General features: G+C 54.1%; 1 protein-coding gene across 1 annotated transcript in view; it reads right to left on the minus strand.

Annotated features, from left to right (window-relative positions):
• The window catches only part of LOC115403973 (SLIT-ROBO Rho GTPase-activating protein 1-like), a 92,165-nt gene that overhangs the window by 60,939 nt on the left and 15,561 nt on the right, over positions 1 to 15,665 (minus strand). Inside the window, exons 2-4 of the mRNA XM_030113063.1 lie at positions 3,923 to 4,118; positions 3,404 to 3,464; positions 3,221 to 3,322 (exon numbers count right to left, since the gene is read on the minus strand). Coding sequence (XP_029968923.1) covers positions 3,221 to 3,322; positions 3,404 to 3,464; positions 3,923 to 4,118 — 359 coding nt within the window. The remainder of the gene's footprint in view (positions 1 to 3,220; positions 3,323 to 3,403; positions 3,465 to 3,922; positions 4,119 to 15,665) is intronic.

Raw genomic sequence — 15,665 nt, forward strand, 5'->3', positions numbered from 1 at the left:
CTCAGAGAGCTGCTAGCAGGAACCAACGGAGCAGCCACAGGGCTGGCAGTGAGTCCAACTGCCCCACAGTGACTAACTGCCCTGAGCAACTAACTGCCCCAAGCGACTAACTGCCCCACAGCGACTAACTGCCCCCAGCGACTATCAGCCCCAAGCAACTAACTGACCCACAGCAACTAACATTCCCCAGCGACTATCAGCGCCGAGCAACTAACTGCCCCACAGTGACTAACTGCCCAACAGCGACTAACTGCCCCACAACGATAAACTGCACCGCTGACGGCCTCAGAGAGCTGCTAGCAGGAACCAACGGAGCAGCCACAGGGCTGGCAGCGCGTCCAACTGCCCCTAGCGACTAACTTCCCCGAGCAACTAACAGCCCCGAGCAACTAACTGCCCCACAGCGACTAACAGCCCCACAGCGACTAACAGCCCCGAGCAACTAACTGCCCCACGGCGACTAACTGCCCCGAGCGACTAACTGAACCACAGCAACTAACAGCCCTGAGCGACTAACTGCCCTGAGCAACTAACTGCCCCACAGTGACAAACTGCCCCGAGCGACTATCAGCCCCAAGCAACTAACTGACCCACAGCAACTAACAGTCCCCAGCGACTATCAGCCCCGAGCAACTAACTGCCCCACAGCAACTAACTGCCCCACAGCGATAAACTACACCGCTGACAACCTCAGAGAGCTGCTAGCAGGAACCAACGGAGCAGCCACAGGGCTGGCAGCGAGTTCAACTGCCCCGAGCGACTAACTGCCCCATAGCGACTAATGGCCCTGAGCAACTAACTGCCCCACAGTGACTAACTGCCCCCAGCAACTATCAGCTCTGAGCGACGAACTGCCCCAAAACGATAAACTGCACCGCTGACGGCCTCAGAGAGCTGCTAGCAGGAACCAACGGAGCAGCCACAGGGCTGGCAGCGCGTCCAACTGCCCCGAGCGACTAACTGCCCTGAGAGAATAACTGCCCCAAACAAGTAACTGAACCACAGTGACTAACTGCCCTGAGCAACTAACTGCCCCACAGCGACTAACAGCCCCGAGCAACTAACTGCCCCACAGCAACTAACTGCCTCGAGCAACTAACTGCCCCACAGTGACTAACAAACCCCGAGCGACTAACTGCCCCACAGCGACTAACAGCCCCGAGCGACTAACTGCCCCACAGTGACTAACAGCTCCGAGCGACTAACTGCCCCACAGTGACTAACAGCCCTGAGCGACTAACTGCCCCACAGCCACTAACAGCCCCGAGTGACTAACAGCCCCACAGTCACTAACAGCCCCGAGTGACTAACTGCCCCACAGTGACTAACTGCCAAAAGGAACTAACTGCCCCACAGTGACTAACAGCCCCGAGCGACAAACTGCCCCACAACGACTCACTGCCCCGAGCGACTAACTGCCCCACAGAGACTAACAGCCCTGAGCGACTAACTGCCCCACAGTCACCAACAGCCCCATGTGACTGACTGCCCCACAGTGACTAACAGCCCCGAGCAACTAACTGCCCCACAGCGACTAACTGCCTAGAGTGACTAACTGCCCCACAGTGACTAACAGCCCCGAACGACTAACTGCCCCACAGTCACTAACAGCCCCGAGCGACTAACTGCCCCATAGAGACTAACAGCCCCGAGCAACTAACTGCCCCACAGTCACTAACAGCCCCGAGCGACTAACTGCCCCACAGTGACTAACTGCCCCACAGAGACTAACAGCCCCGAGTGACTAACTGCCCCACAGAGACTAACAGCCCCGAGCAACTAACTGCCCCACAGTCACTAACTGCCCCATAGAGACTAACAGCCCCGAGCGACTAACTGCCCCACAGTGACTAACAGCCCCGAGCGACTAACTGCCCCACAGAGACTAACAGCCCTGAGCGACTAACTGCCCCACAGTGACTAACAGACTTGAGGGACTAACTGCCCCACAGTCACTAACAGCCCCGAGCGACTAACTGCCCCACAGTGACTAACAGCCCCGAGCGACTAACTGCCCCACAGAGACTAACAGCCCTGAGCGACTAACTGCCCCACAGTGACTAACAGACTTGAGGGACTAACTGCCCCACAGTCACTAACAGCCCCGAGCGACTAACTGCCCCACAGTGACTAACTGCCCCACAGAGACTTACAGCCCCGAGCAACTAACTGCCCCAGTGACTAACTGCCTAGAGTGACTAACTGCCCCACAGAGACTCACTGCCCCGAGCGACTAACTGCCCCACAGAGACTTACAGCGCCAAGTGACTAACTGCCCCACAGAGACTAACAGCCCTGAGCGACTAACTGCCCCACAGTGACTAACAGACTTGAGGGACTAACTGCCCCACAGTCACTAACAGCCCCGAGCGACTAACTGCCCCACAGTGACTAACTGCCCCACAGAGACTTACAGCCCCGAGCAACTAACTGCCCCAGTGACTAACTGCCTAGAGTGACTAACTGCCCCACAGAGACTCACTGCCCCGAGCGACTAACTGCCCCACAGAGACTTACAGCGCCAAGTGACTAACTGCCCCACAGAGACTCTTCCTTCAAAGACAGGAGGTACCAGGGGGACGGGGTGAGGACGTACATGCAGACACACCCCCAGGGGGAACAAACACTGGTACCATGAAGAACCATGCTAGACCAGAACCGGACTGTTCAGGACCAGCCTGGACCTGCTGCTCCACCCGGTGCCATGGGAACCAGGGACCACCCAGACCTCAGGTCTCAGTCTCCTGTCCTCAATCCTGTCTGTCCAGGACAATCTTCCAGCTCGTCTTTATTTCAACCCCTGAAGTTCAGCAGCAGAGCGGAGAACGTGATGATGCTGAACAGACTCCTCCTCTTCCCCTTCCTCCTCCTCTTCCTCTTCCTCTTCCTCCTCCACCCCACGACTGCTCCATGTACCATGGAGACATGCCCGCCGCCAGGTGACACAGCAGACAGAAACTCAGCTTCCTCATGAATGTGTTGATGCTGCAGGGGAGCATCATCATCATCATCATCATCATCATCCTCCCACCCCGGGTTCCAGAGGACCAGGGTTCAGGGTCCCCCTCTGGTCAGGACCCAGCAGAGCTGCTGTGAAGCGTCCTGGGAGACCAGGGAGACCGGTGGGAAAACTGAAAGCAGCAGCTCAGCTGTAGAGGATGAGGATGAGGCTGCAGCAGGGGGGAAGGCGAGTTCTGGTCTGGTTCCGGTCCAGCCTCACCCTCTTCAGCAGGCGGGCCGAGTCCTCGCCGATGTGTGTCAGCCGGGTGATGACGTTGTTCAGGTACAGGTCGCTGAGGGTGGCGTGGTCTTTGCTCTCCCGTCTGACCTGAGGGGACAGAAGGGGGACGGACATGAAGCCGGACCTGCTCCAGGCTCTGGGCTCTGAGGAGCAGCGGCGCGTCCTCACCTGGTTCAGGAGCAGGTACCAGCAGTTGACCGGAGACAGCAGGTTCTGGTCCTTCCTGGAGGACAGATCAAGAAGAACACACTCATTTCAGGAGGAACTTCGTTTTCTGCGTTCTGTTTTGTCCCAAGTACCTCGATTGTCGTGCTACCCAGAGATTTGTCTCCACGGTGGATTTAATCAGACTGGTGAGGCTCCAGAGCAGCTCCGACCACTACAGTCCAGCACAAGACCCTCTAAAGGCATCAGCATAAACACTGACGTCGGTTCACACTGCTGAGAAAACGGTTTAAAGACCGCCTGCTGTCTTCGTCTGATTTAATGTGTCTGAGCTGAAACCTTCAGGTGACAAAATGAACCAATGAAGACGTCAGGAAGGAGGGGAGACGTCCAGCAGGACTATTATTCCAGCCTTCAGTTTATTCACTGGTGAATGTGACGTGACTGGACGGACGGACGGACGGACGGACGGACGGACGGACGGACAGACAGACAGACACACACACACAGGCCTACTTGTACTGCTGGTGGTCCTTGGTGCTGCGTGTTTTGGCCATGAACCGCTCAGCCAGCTTCTCCAGGTTTCTGGAATACTCCGTCTCGATCTCGGCCTTCTTCCTGAAGAAGTCCTGCAGATCCTGGAGCAGCTGAACCCGCATCTCGGTCTGCTGCTCCAGACAGCGCTGCTGCTCCACCAGCTGCGTCCGAACATCTGCAACAAACACACACACACCTTCAAACTAAACTTTACAAGTAGGACAGCTGATCAGGACGTCCTGTGGTGGCTGCTGTGAACGCCACCAAGCCGGGCCGATGCTGATGGACGAGAGCATTCAAAGTGATGCGGGACGCCCCGGCACCGCCGCCGTGATCAGCTGACACCCGCCGTGATCAGCTGACACCCGCCGTGATCAGCTGACACCCGCCGTGATCAGCTGACACCCGCCGTGATCAGCTGACACCCGCCGTGTGGTTTACAGCCACTGCTGGCCCAGCAGGCCGAGGACAGGCAGCACAACGCACGCTCCGAGCACGGCTAAACTACCACTAGCCACCATGCTAACAGCCAGGAGCGTTCTGATAGGCTGAGCGAGGGACGCGGTCCAACGCCTTCTCCAAGTCCACAAAACACACGTGGACTGGTTGGGCGAACTCCCACGAGCCCTCCAGCCCCTATGGAGGGTCTAGAGCTGCTCCAGAGCTCCAGGACCAGGATGAAAACCACATAGTTCTTCCTGGATCTGAGGTTCACTATTTATTACTACTAATATTACTACTATTTATCATTATTATTATTATTATTATTATTATTGCTTTTTTACTTTTGTATTTATTATATTTATAATATTTTATACATTGTATGCAGTATTTATTATATATTTCCGGTTAAATGTTTAAGACTCCTGACCAGGTAGATCTTCCTGTCTTCAGGCACCATTTCTTCTTCTTGTTTCCTCTCACGGCTGTTCTGAGCTTCGGGAACCTGGGAATTCCTCCACTGTGAGATCAATAAAGGATTCTGTTCTATTCTGTCTCTGGAATCCTCCCCTCCAGCACCTGGAAGAGTCCCAGGGAGGCTGAGGAGTGAGACCCCAAGCACGTCAACCCCAGTCCCCAAGCACCACCATGATGCAGAGACCGGTCAACAAGACAGTCCTGGACATCCAGAGACTTCAGGGACTCAGGAAGAACTTCGTCCCCCCGGAGCCTTAAGACCCAGGAGCTGACCAACCAGCTCAGAGATCGATGAGTCCTCCTCTGAGACCTCAGTCCTCCTCTGAGACCTCAGTCCTCCTCTGAGTCCTCAGTCCTCCTCTGAGACCTCAGTCCTCCTCTGAGTCCTCAGTCCTCCTCTGAGTCCTCAGTCCTCCTCTGAGACCTCAGTCCTCCTCTGAGTCCTCAGTCCTCCTCTGAGTCCTCAGTCCTCCTCTGAGACCTCAGTCCTCCTCTGAGCCCTCAGTCCTCCTCTGAGCCCTCAGTCCTCCTCTGAGTCCTCAGTCCTCCTCTGAGACCTCAGTCCCCCTCTGAGACCTCAGTCCTCCTCTGAGTCCTCAGTCCTCCTCTGAGCCCTCAGTCCTCCTCTGAGTCCTCAGTCCCCCTCTGAGACCTCAGTCCTCCTCTGAGACCTCAGTCCTCCTCTGAGTCCTCAGTCCTCCTCTGAGTCCTCAGTCCTCCTCTGAGTCCTCAGTCCTCCTCTGAGACCTCAGTCCTCCTCTGAGACCTCAGTCCTCCTCTGAGTCCTCAGTCCTCCTCTGAGACCTCAGTCCTCCTCTGAGACCTCAGTCCTCCTCTGAGACCTCAGTCCTCCTCTGAGACCTCAGTCCTCCTCTGAGACCTCAGTCCCCCTCTGAGACCTCAGTCCTCCTCTGAGACCTCAGTCCTCCTCTGAGTCCTCAGTCCTCCTCTGAGTCCTCAGTCCTCCTCTGAGTCCTCAGTCCTCCTCTGAGCCCTCAGTCCTCCTCTGAGTCCTCAGTCCTCCTCTGAGACCTCAGTCCCCCTCTGAGACCTCAGTCCTCCTCTGAGTCCTCAGTCCTCCTCTGAGCCCTCAGTCCTCCTCTGAGTCCTCAGTCCCCCTCTGAGCCCTCAGTCCTCCTCTGAGTCCTCAGTCCTCCTCTGAGTCCTCAGTCCTCCTCTGAGTCCTCAGTCCTCCTCTGAGTCCTCAGTCCTCCTCTGAGTCCTCAGTCCTCCTCTGAGACCTCAGTCCTCCTCTGAGTCCTCAGTCCTCCTCTGAGTCCTCAGTCCTCCTCTGAGACCTCAGTCCTCCTCTGAGACCTCAGTCCTCCTCTGAGTCCTCAGTCCCCCTCTGAGACCTCAGTCCTCCTCCGGGACCTCAGTCCTCCTCTGAGTCCTCAGTCCTCCTCTGAGCCCTCAGTCCTCCTCTGAGTCCTCAGTCTTTGCTTCCTCCAGGAAGATTCAAGATTCTTTGTCACTGGTCAGTTTCCTGGCCAGCGAAATTGCAGCAGATCCACTAAAGTGCATAAAATACATAAAAGTTCTACATTATAACAAACAAATAAGACACAACGAGTGACAAAAATCAACAATAGTTAATAGAGTATTTGGTGATGGGTAAGGAGGAGAGGGACTATATACAGAGTATTAAATAATGTCACATTGCACATAGGAAAAATAAATAGTTGGAAAATAAGATAGCAGGTATTGCACATGGTAATATGGTGTGTAGGTGGTGGTGAGAAATGATACACAGTGATTTATGTAGGAGATGTTCATGTTGAGTTCAGTGTTGTAACTGCCCAGGGGAAGAAGCTGTTTTTGAGCCTGTTTGTTCTGCTCTTGATGGATCTGAGCCTTCTTCCAGATGGCATGCAGAAGCAGGCTCGCAACTGTAGCCCGACAGAAAGAGACCAGCAGGTCCGTCTGCAGCCTGGTCCTCTTCAGGACTCTCAGGAAGTGGAGGCGCTGCTGGACTTTTCTGACCAGAGATGTTGTATTGGCCGCCCAGGACGGGACCCTCGAGATGTGGGTCCTGAGGAACTTGAAGGTGGGCGCCCTCTCCACATTGACACCTTTGATGCGGAGGAGAGGAGGGTCAGATTTGCGCCTGCGGATATCCATGACCATTTCCTTCGTTTTGCAGGTGTTCAGGGTGAGGTTATTCGCGTCACATCATTCAGTTAGCCGCCGGACCTCATCTCTGCAGGTTGAGTCATCGTCCTCAGTGATCAGCCCTGCCAGAGCGGTGTCGTCAGCGAACTTGGTAATGGTGTTGCATGGATGTATGGGTGAGCAGTCATGTGTGGAGATGGTGTACAGGAGAGCCCTGAGGAGAGCCGGTACTGAGCGACAGGGCGGATGAACTCCTGTTACCAATTCTCACCGACTGTGGGCGGTCAGTGAGGAAGTCTTTGATCCTGGCGGTTGTGGTGGGGGGAGGCCCAGCTCGGCCAGCTCAGATGTAAGGATGTCCAGGATAATGGTGTTAAAGGCCGAGCTGAAATCTATGAAGAGCATCCTGACTGAAGTCCCAGGATTCTCCAGGTGGTGCAGGGCAGAGAGCAGCGCAGTGGAGATGGCGTCGTCGGTGGATCCGTCGCCCTGTAGGCAAACTGGCTGAAGTCTGAACCGATGGGAGGCCGTCCCCTTTAAGACCAGCTTCTCAAAGCATTTGGCACTACGGGTGTCAGAGCAACAGGTCTGTAGCTGTTGAGGCTACTGATGCAGGTGGACTTGGGAATGGGGATTATAGTAGCTGACTTCAGACAGTGGGGGACGGAGGCTTGAGACAGGGAGAGGTTGAAGAGGCTGGTGAAGACAGAGGACATCTGTCTGCGCAGGCCTTCAGCACACGGCCTGCGGCTTTCCTCTGGTCCACTGCCCTGAACACGCTGCGGACCTGGTGTTCTTGGAGGGTCAATGCGTGTGGGCTGGGCTCCAAAGAGTCTGTGGGTGGAGGTGGTGGAAGTGGTGGAGGTGCTAGATGTGGGGACGGGACTGAGGAGGTCCTGGGAGTTCTCCTGCCACCGTCCTCTAATGTCCCCAGTGGAGGACGGCGGCTCTGTCCTCCACTGTAACAGTGTTGGCGGAGACCTGCTGTCCCTCCTGAGGGGCTGGACGGTCTGACAGAGGGTAGTCGTCCTCCATGTCCTCCTGGACTCCTCCAGACCCAGTTCATCCTCCACAGCCGCTTGGACTGGGTGGTAGTTGGAAACCCTGGTGACAGCAGATTTGGCCAGATGTTCCCACCAGACCCTGACAGTCTGTCCAGCAGACCAGCACTGAAGTCCAGGAACAGAACAGAACAGAGTGAATGGTTGGTGGTGGGAGGGGCCGATGGCGCAGACTGGCAGCCTCGCCTCCGTCAGTCTGCCCCCCCCAGGACAGCTGTGGCTACAGCAGCAGCTTACCACCACCCAGTATGGAGAGAACGAAGAATGCAATGTAAAGCGTCTGAGTGTCCTGAAAAGCGCTGTATAAAACCAATGCATTATTATTATTATTATTATTTAGAGGGAGCTGGCAGCTGATTGGCTAAGAGGGAGAAGGGGGAGGGACAACGACATGAGTTTAATTCAGGGTAATGAGAACAAATGAATGAATGAAGGAGTCGTTCTGCAGATGTGAGCCTGCAGGAACCAACGTCAGTATTCTTTCATTTATGGAGCCGAGTTAATTTCCTGGATGTTGTGAAATGCATGATGGGACTTCCTGTTCAGCGTCTGCCTCCATGACCTGACAGGAAGCGGAGAAGCTCCCAGCCTGTAGAGCCGAGCTGTTCTCTGCAGCTGGTGGATTACAGATCACTTCAGAACTTTGATGAACCTGGGCCGGTCTTTCTTCCTTTTCTCAGAACCAGTTTTAGTGGAACACTAAACCCGAGATCATCCTTTCCTTCAGTTTAAATCTCTTCTCATTTGTTCGAGCATCTCCTCCTCGCTGGCCCTCCCTGTGCTCCTGGTGCTCGGGTGGAATCCTGACGGGTCAGCTGAAGCACCTGGAGGTTTGGAACAGCGTTTCATCTCTATCCCACCATAAGATCGCTGCAGAAAGCTGATGCTAAATGAAGTGCTGCGGTCCGAGGAGCCGGCTACGGTGAGCTGAAGGGACAAAAAGGCTCGAGGTCAAAACCGGATTCATTTCTACCACGCCGTGGAGTGCACTGACCCAGTGGAGATCAAGGTGTTAATGCTGACGGCCGTACAGTTCAGTTCAATTTTATTTGGACAAAGAAAACAATTGAAAAAATAAAAATAAAATAAAAAAGTCAATTTAAGGGTACAGAATACCACAGTTGTTCATAAGTACTAAAGAAATAAATCATTTAATATGTCCAAAAAGGAGTAGGAAGAAGCAAAAGCTTTTCATGTCCTGCCCCCACTTAGTCTCCCTCTATATTAACCAAACCCCCTCACTCACCCCTCATCCATTCATTCATACGTGGAGTATATGCTGACTGGTTATTAGAGGTTCCACTTCCAAAACAAATCACATTCATAAGCACATATACCCGTCTGCATTCACATATTATACCCATACACACACACACACAAACAAATATATAAATACACAAACTTGCCTGTATTTTGCATGGTTTGACAGTCATGACAAGAATAAGCCGTCCACTTAAGGATTAACCCAAAGCCTCTAAAACTTACTTGACTCTGTTTCCATAATTCTACACCTTTCAATCATAGCTTTTTTATAAATTGTCTTAAGTTGATGGACATTTTTACTCGTGTTTGTTTGTTCATCCAGACCATTCCACAATTTCACCCCACAGACAGAAATGCACATGCTTTTTAGGGGAGCATAGACAATCGGTTGCTTAAAATCTCATACACCTCAGACCAGCATACAAACCATCTGTGATGAGACTGCCTGCAGTCAGGAGGTCTTTCAGGCAGTGGACCCCCGAGACAACAGCCAGGCTGACGGACTGTTTTGAATCCACAGATTGGAATCTGCTTGTGGGTTCAGACATGGACAGCGACATGGATGAGAGTCTGGTCTGTGTCACAGACTACATACATTTCTGCACGGATGTGGCAGTGCCCCTGAAAACTGTGCGCTGCTTCCCGAACAACAGGCCGTGGATCAAAAGCGACACAAAACATCTGCTGAACTGTAAAAGGAGGCTTTTAAGTCTGGTGACCGGCAGAGAATGAGGACTGCTCAGCATGACCTGAGGAGGGCCGTGAGACGGGCCAGGAGGGAGGACAAAGCAGGACTGGAGAGGAAGCTGCAGGATAGGAGCTCCCGAGAGGTCTGGAAGGGCATGAGAACCTTTACTGGTTTCAAGGAGAAGGGATGTGTAGCTCCTGGTGATGTGGACATGGCGGACGAGTTCAACCGTTTTTACAACCGGTTTGACTCTGCACAAACGCACACACACACTAATGGATGTCCACCCGGCGGCTGCTCCACCTCTGCTGCTGTGACCTGCTCCTCTCCTCCACCCGGCGGCTGCTCCACCTCTGCTGCTGTGACCTGCTCCTCTCCTCCACCCAGCGGCTGCTCCACCTCTGCTGCTGTGACCTGCTCCTCTCCTCCACCCAGCGGCTGCTCCACCTCTGCTGCTGTGACCTGCTCTTCTCCTCCACCCAGCGGCTGCTCCACCTCTGCTGCTGTGACCTGCTCCTCTCCTCCACCCAGCGGCTGCTCCACCTCTGCTGCTGTGACCTGCTCCTCTCCTCCACCCGGCGGCTGCTCCACCTCTGCTGCTGTGACCTGCTCCTCTCCTCCACCCGGCGGCTGCTCCACCTCTGCTGCTGTGACCTGCTCCTCCTCTCCTCCACCCAGCGGCTGCTCCACCTCTGCTGCTGTGACCTGCTCCTCTCCTCCACCCAGCGGCTGCTCCACCTCTGCTGCTGTGACCTGCTCCTCTCCTCCACCCGGCGGCTGCTCCACCTCTGCTGCTGTGACCTGCTCTTCTCCTCCACCCAGCAGCTGCTCCATCTCTGCTGCTGTGACCTGCTCCTCTTCTCCACCCGGCGGCTGCTCCACCTCTGCTGCTGTGACCTGCTCCTCCTCTCCTCCACCCAGCGGCTGCTCCACCTCTGCTGCTGTGACCTGCTCCTCCTCTCCTCCACCCAGCAGCTGCTCCACCTCTGCTGCTGTGACCTGCTCCTCTCCTCCACCCAGCAGCTGCTCCACCTCTGCTGCTGTGACCTGCTCCTCCTCTCCTCCACCCAGCGGCTGCTCCACCTCTGCTGCTGTGACCTGCTCCTCCTCTCCTCCACCCGGCGGCTGCTCCACCTCTGCTGCTGTGACCTGCTCCTCTCCTCCACCCGGCGGCTGCTCCACCTCTGCTGCTGTGACCTGCTCCTCTCCTCCACCCGGCGGCTGCTCCACCTCTGCTGCTGTGACCTGCTCCTCTCCTCCACCCGGCGGCTGCTCCACCTCTGCTGCTGTGACCTGCTCCTCCTCTCCTCCACCCAGCGGCTGCTCCACCTCTGCTGCTGTGACCTGCTCCTCTCCTCCACCCAGCGGCTGCTCCACCTCTGCTGCTGTGACCTGCTCCTCTCCTCCACCCAGCGGCTGCTCCACCTCTGCTGCTGTGACCTGCTCCTCCTCTCCTCCACCCAGCGGCTGCTCCACCTCTGCTGCTGTGACCTGCTCCTCTCCTCCACCCAGCGGCTGCTCCACCTCTGCTGCTGTGACCTGCTCCTCTCCTCCACCCAGCAGCTGCTCCACCTCTGCTGCTGTGACCTGCTCCTCTCCTCCACCCAGCGGCTGCTCCACCTCTGCTGACTCCGGCCTTCACTGTGGAGGAGGTACGTGTGGAGCTGAGGAGGCTCCTGGACGGAAAGCTGCAGGGCCTGATGGGATATCACCACGGCTGCTGAAGGAGTGTGCGTCAGAGCTGGCTGTGCCTCTCCAAACCATCTTCAATCGGAGTCTTCAGACTGGACGTGTCCCTGCGTTGTGGAAGACCTCATGCCTTGTCCCAGTGCCCAGGGGGGCAAGGCCTGCAGGGATGAAGGACTACAGACCAGTGGCCCTAACATCCGTGGTGATGAAGACTTTTGAGAGGCTGCTGCTCCGGCTGCTCAAACCTCAAGAGGAGGGGGGGCTGGACCCCCTTCAGTCCGCCTATCAGGACAGCATGGGAGTGGACGATGCGGTCTTGTTTCTGGTCCATCAGGCGCTCTCCTTTCTGGAGGGAGCTGGAGGCTGTGAGGTTGATGTTTTTCGACTTTACAAGCGCCTTTGACACCATCCAGCCTCAGCTACTGAAGGGGAAGCTTGAGAGGATGGGAGTGGATCCTCTGTTTGTTCGCTGGATCCACAACTACCTGACTCTGAGGTCACAATACGTCCGGCTCGGGGGGGGGGGGGGGGGGGGGGGGGGGGGGGGGCGGGGGGGGGGGGGGGGGGGGGGGGGGGGGTCTGGGACCCTGATGAGCAACACTGGTGCACCGCAGGGGACTGTACTATCCCCCTTTCTCTTCACACTGTACACTGCTGACTTTGCTCATAGATCTGCTGTGTGTCATGTGCAGAAGTATTCAGATTACACTGCAATTGTGGCATGTGTGAAGGGTAGGGATGAAAAGGAGTACAGGGAGCTCATCGCGGGATTCACCACCTGGAGCAGGGACAATGGTCTTATTCTGAACACCTCGAAGACGAAGGAGATGATCATTGACTTTGGCAGGAAGCCTCTCATCAACCTGTCATCATCAACGGAGAGAGTATTGAGGTTGTTCACACCTACAAATACCTGGGTGTGCACCTTGACCACAGACTGGACTGGTCAGAGCAGCTCGGGTTCTGGATAAGAAAGGACAGAGCAGGCTGCTTCTCCTGAGGAGACTTAAGTCCTCTGACCTGTGTGGTGACATGCTGTACATTTTCTACAGTCTGTTGCTACAGCTGCTGTTTTCTTTGGGGTTGTCTGTTGGGGCAGCAGTATGACAAACAGAGACAGCAGTCGGCTGGACAGACTGACCAGGAGGTGTGTGTCTGTGATGGGAGGAAGGTGGACTCTGCTGGAGCAGTCCTGGAGAGGAGGATGGGGCTCTAATGGAGGGTATCTGGAGGAACTCCAAACATCCACTGCAGGACAGTCGCAGCTCAGAAGAGTGACCGGAGTGACAGGCTGCTGTCACTGCGCTGCAGAACTGAGGCTTCCAGAGGTCGTTCATCCCCTCAGCAGTCAGGCTGTTGAACAGATGTGCCTGAGTCCAACCGAGTACATTATGAGCACTTTAGCACTATTTTATTGTACTTTTGTTATTTATTTGCGTGCGAATGATTTGTGTGCTGCTGGACACCTGAATTTCTCCCTTTGGGAGATTAATAAAGTTTTATCTATCTATCCATCTATCTATCAGATCCATACATTTTAACAGATCTGACTTTAAAAAGCCAGTCCTGGGCTGATTTCTGCTGTGGCACTAAAATGAAGCTGACATGGAAAAAGCCAACGTGTTATTGTCATTAAAAGGCCTGACATTTACAATATGTCTGACAACTGTTGACTGAAATGCTGCTTTGAACCACAAGAGGGTGCTGTGACACACGTTAGTGCAAATGAATCTTTGGATTCATAAAATCAAACACTTGACGTACGAGCACATTTTATTTATTGGTTTATTTTAGTTGTTCAGGAAAAATCTTCACATTTTGGCACGAAATCCTGATAAAAATCCACATTTCATGGTTTTTAGGTTCCTTCATCCTGATCTGATCACTGAGGAGACTGTTTTTCTGTCAGGAGTCACCTTGGATGACATCCTGTGACCGCACTGACAGATCTCTCACACACACACACACACACACACACACACACACACACACACACACACACAGTCAGTCCTACAGTCAGCATGGTAACACCAGGCTGCATGCTTCACTGCTTCAGCCGTCTCTCTGAGCCCCTCCCCCTCCCCCTCCTCGAATCTACTCCACTACCTGTTGTCTTGGCAACCACACACTGCGTGTGAACCATGTGACGGCGAAGGTGAGAAGAGCCTGAATCTGGCACACACACACACACACACACACACACACAGAGTGAGGGAGTGTTTTAAAGACTTGGCAGCGTTCTGTGTGAATCGACTTGGTGTGTGTGTGTGTGTGTGTGTGTGTGTGTGTGTGGTTATTGATTGGTATTTCAAATGGCTGCCATCTCTTGCTGTTGAGCAGTAACCCTCCCATATAAACGTCTGTTTCTGTAAGATGTACCGGGCTGTGATTGGCTGAAGATGGACATGCTGGAGGACAGCAGCAGCCGGCAGTGAAGCTTGGATCTGTCTTTTCCTTCACTTCACACCCAGCAAACCGGCTTCCTTCAGCTTTCAGTGGAACCTGGCCTTCACACACCGAAGCCGGGTTGTCATTGGCTGTGTTGTAATTGGTGCTATTTAAATAAAGATGAACTGAATTTAACAGGCTCACATTCTTCAGCCTGAATCTGCAGGACAAGAACTGAGTCGATGGCTTCCAAGCCGAGGATCTCTGTTCTGCTCTTTACTAAAGAAAACACCGTCTACAGTCCAACCCTAACCCTGAACCCCTAACCCTGAACCCCTAACCTCTAACCCTGAACCCCCAACCCTGAACCCCTAACCTCTAACCCTGAACCCCTAACCTCTAACCTCTAACCCTGAACCCCTAACCTCTAACCCTGAACCCCTAACCTCTAACCCTGAACCCCTAACCCTGAACCCCTAACCTCTAACCCTGAACCCCTAACCCTGAACCCCCAACCCTGAACCCCCAACCCTGAACCCCTAACCTCTAACCCTGAAGTTCACACAGTTCACCTTTTCTTTATGGACACGCTGATCTTTTGTTTGCATTTCAGCAGGTCATGGTGAAGTGGTTGGTATTGTCACTGCACAAGATGAATGTCTGTAGAGGCATGTTTGAGTCCAGGCCTGCATGTCCCCCCGGTGTCAGAGTTTATTTGGAGAAACAGCCAGACCTTTGTTTTAGGATCAGACAAGATAAAACTTCACTGATTCCACGATGGGGAAATTTCACAGTTCCAGCAGCCCCAGGAGGAAGTATCACAACACCAAATATATTAGAAATAGCGGTGGGACGAGACGCAAATTCCACGAGACGAGATGTCTCACGAGATCGAGACGAGACGGGGGGGGCTGGTGCGGAGCGGTGCGGTACGCACATGCAGCGTCGGAGCGGCGCAGAGCAGTGCTCACACGGAACATGGAGCGTCGGGGCGCCCCTTGTCCGGCCACGGCGCCCCCCCGTACACTGCGCCCTAGGCGGCCGCCTAGTTCGCCTTTTCCCGTTCAAACCGCGGCGCACAAACGACGCCATGACTGCATTTGCACTTCATGCCACTAGGTGCGCTGTTTGCATGTTCAACCTTATTTTACACAGACACCACAGAGGAAGAAGGGCGCCGCAGCCGCTGCAGGCTCTCTGCATGCTGTTAGAAAAAGAGTGTGAGCCGGCAAGACGTGGTAAAATGTTCGTTGATGCGATGCACCGTTTTTCCAATAAAAGAGAAGAACTGAACGATTGTTTCCGCACTTTTTCTTTACGTCGTAGCAACTAAACTGTATCAGAAGTAGTTTGTGGACTCAAAAGACCAAGATTCCTTGCGGACAGAACATGCGCAGAACAGTATTTCATGTCCCTTTCGACCGGGTTTTTAAATATGAATATGAGCATATTCAGGGTTTTGCACGTGTTTCTATGGCTGTGCGCCGTGTAATGTATTATTCTGTCAATATTCCAGTTTTTTTTTGTTTTTTTTTCCCTTGTCCTGTTCAGCAGCTGGGGCGTCAATACTGTCTGATTGTAGCCTTTTACTGTCCGAACAGAT

The sequence above is a fragment of the Salarias fasciatus genome, chromosome 17 (genome assembly GCF_902148845.1).
Source record: "Salarias fasciatus chromosome 17, fSalaFa1.1, whole genome shotgun sequence".
Taxonomy (NCBI): domain Eukaryota; kingdom Metazoa; phylum Chordata; class Actinopteri; order Blenniiformes; family Blenniidae; genus Salarias; species Salarias fasciatus.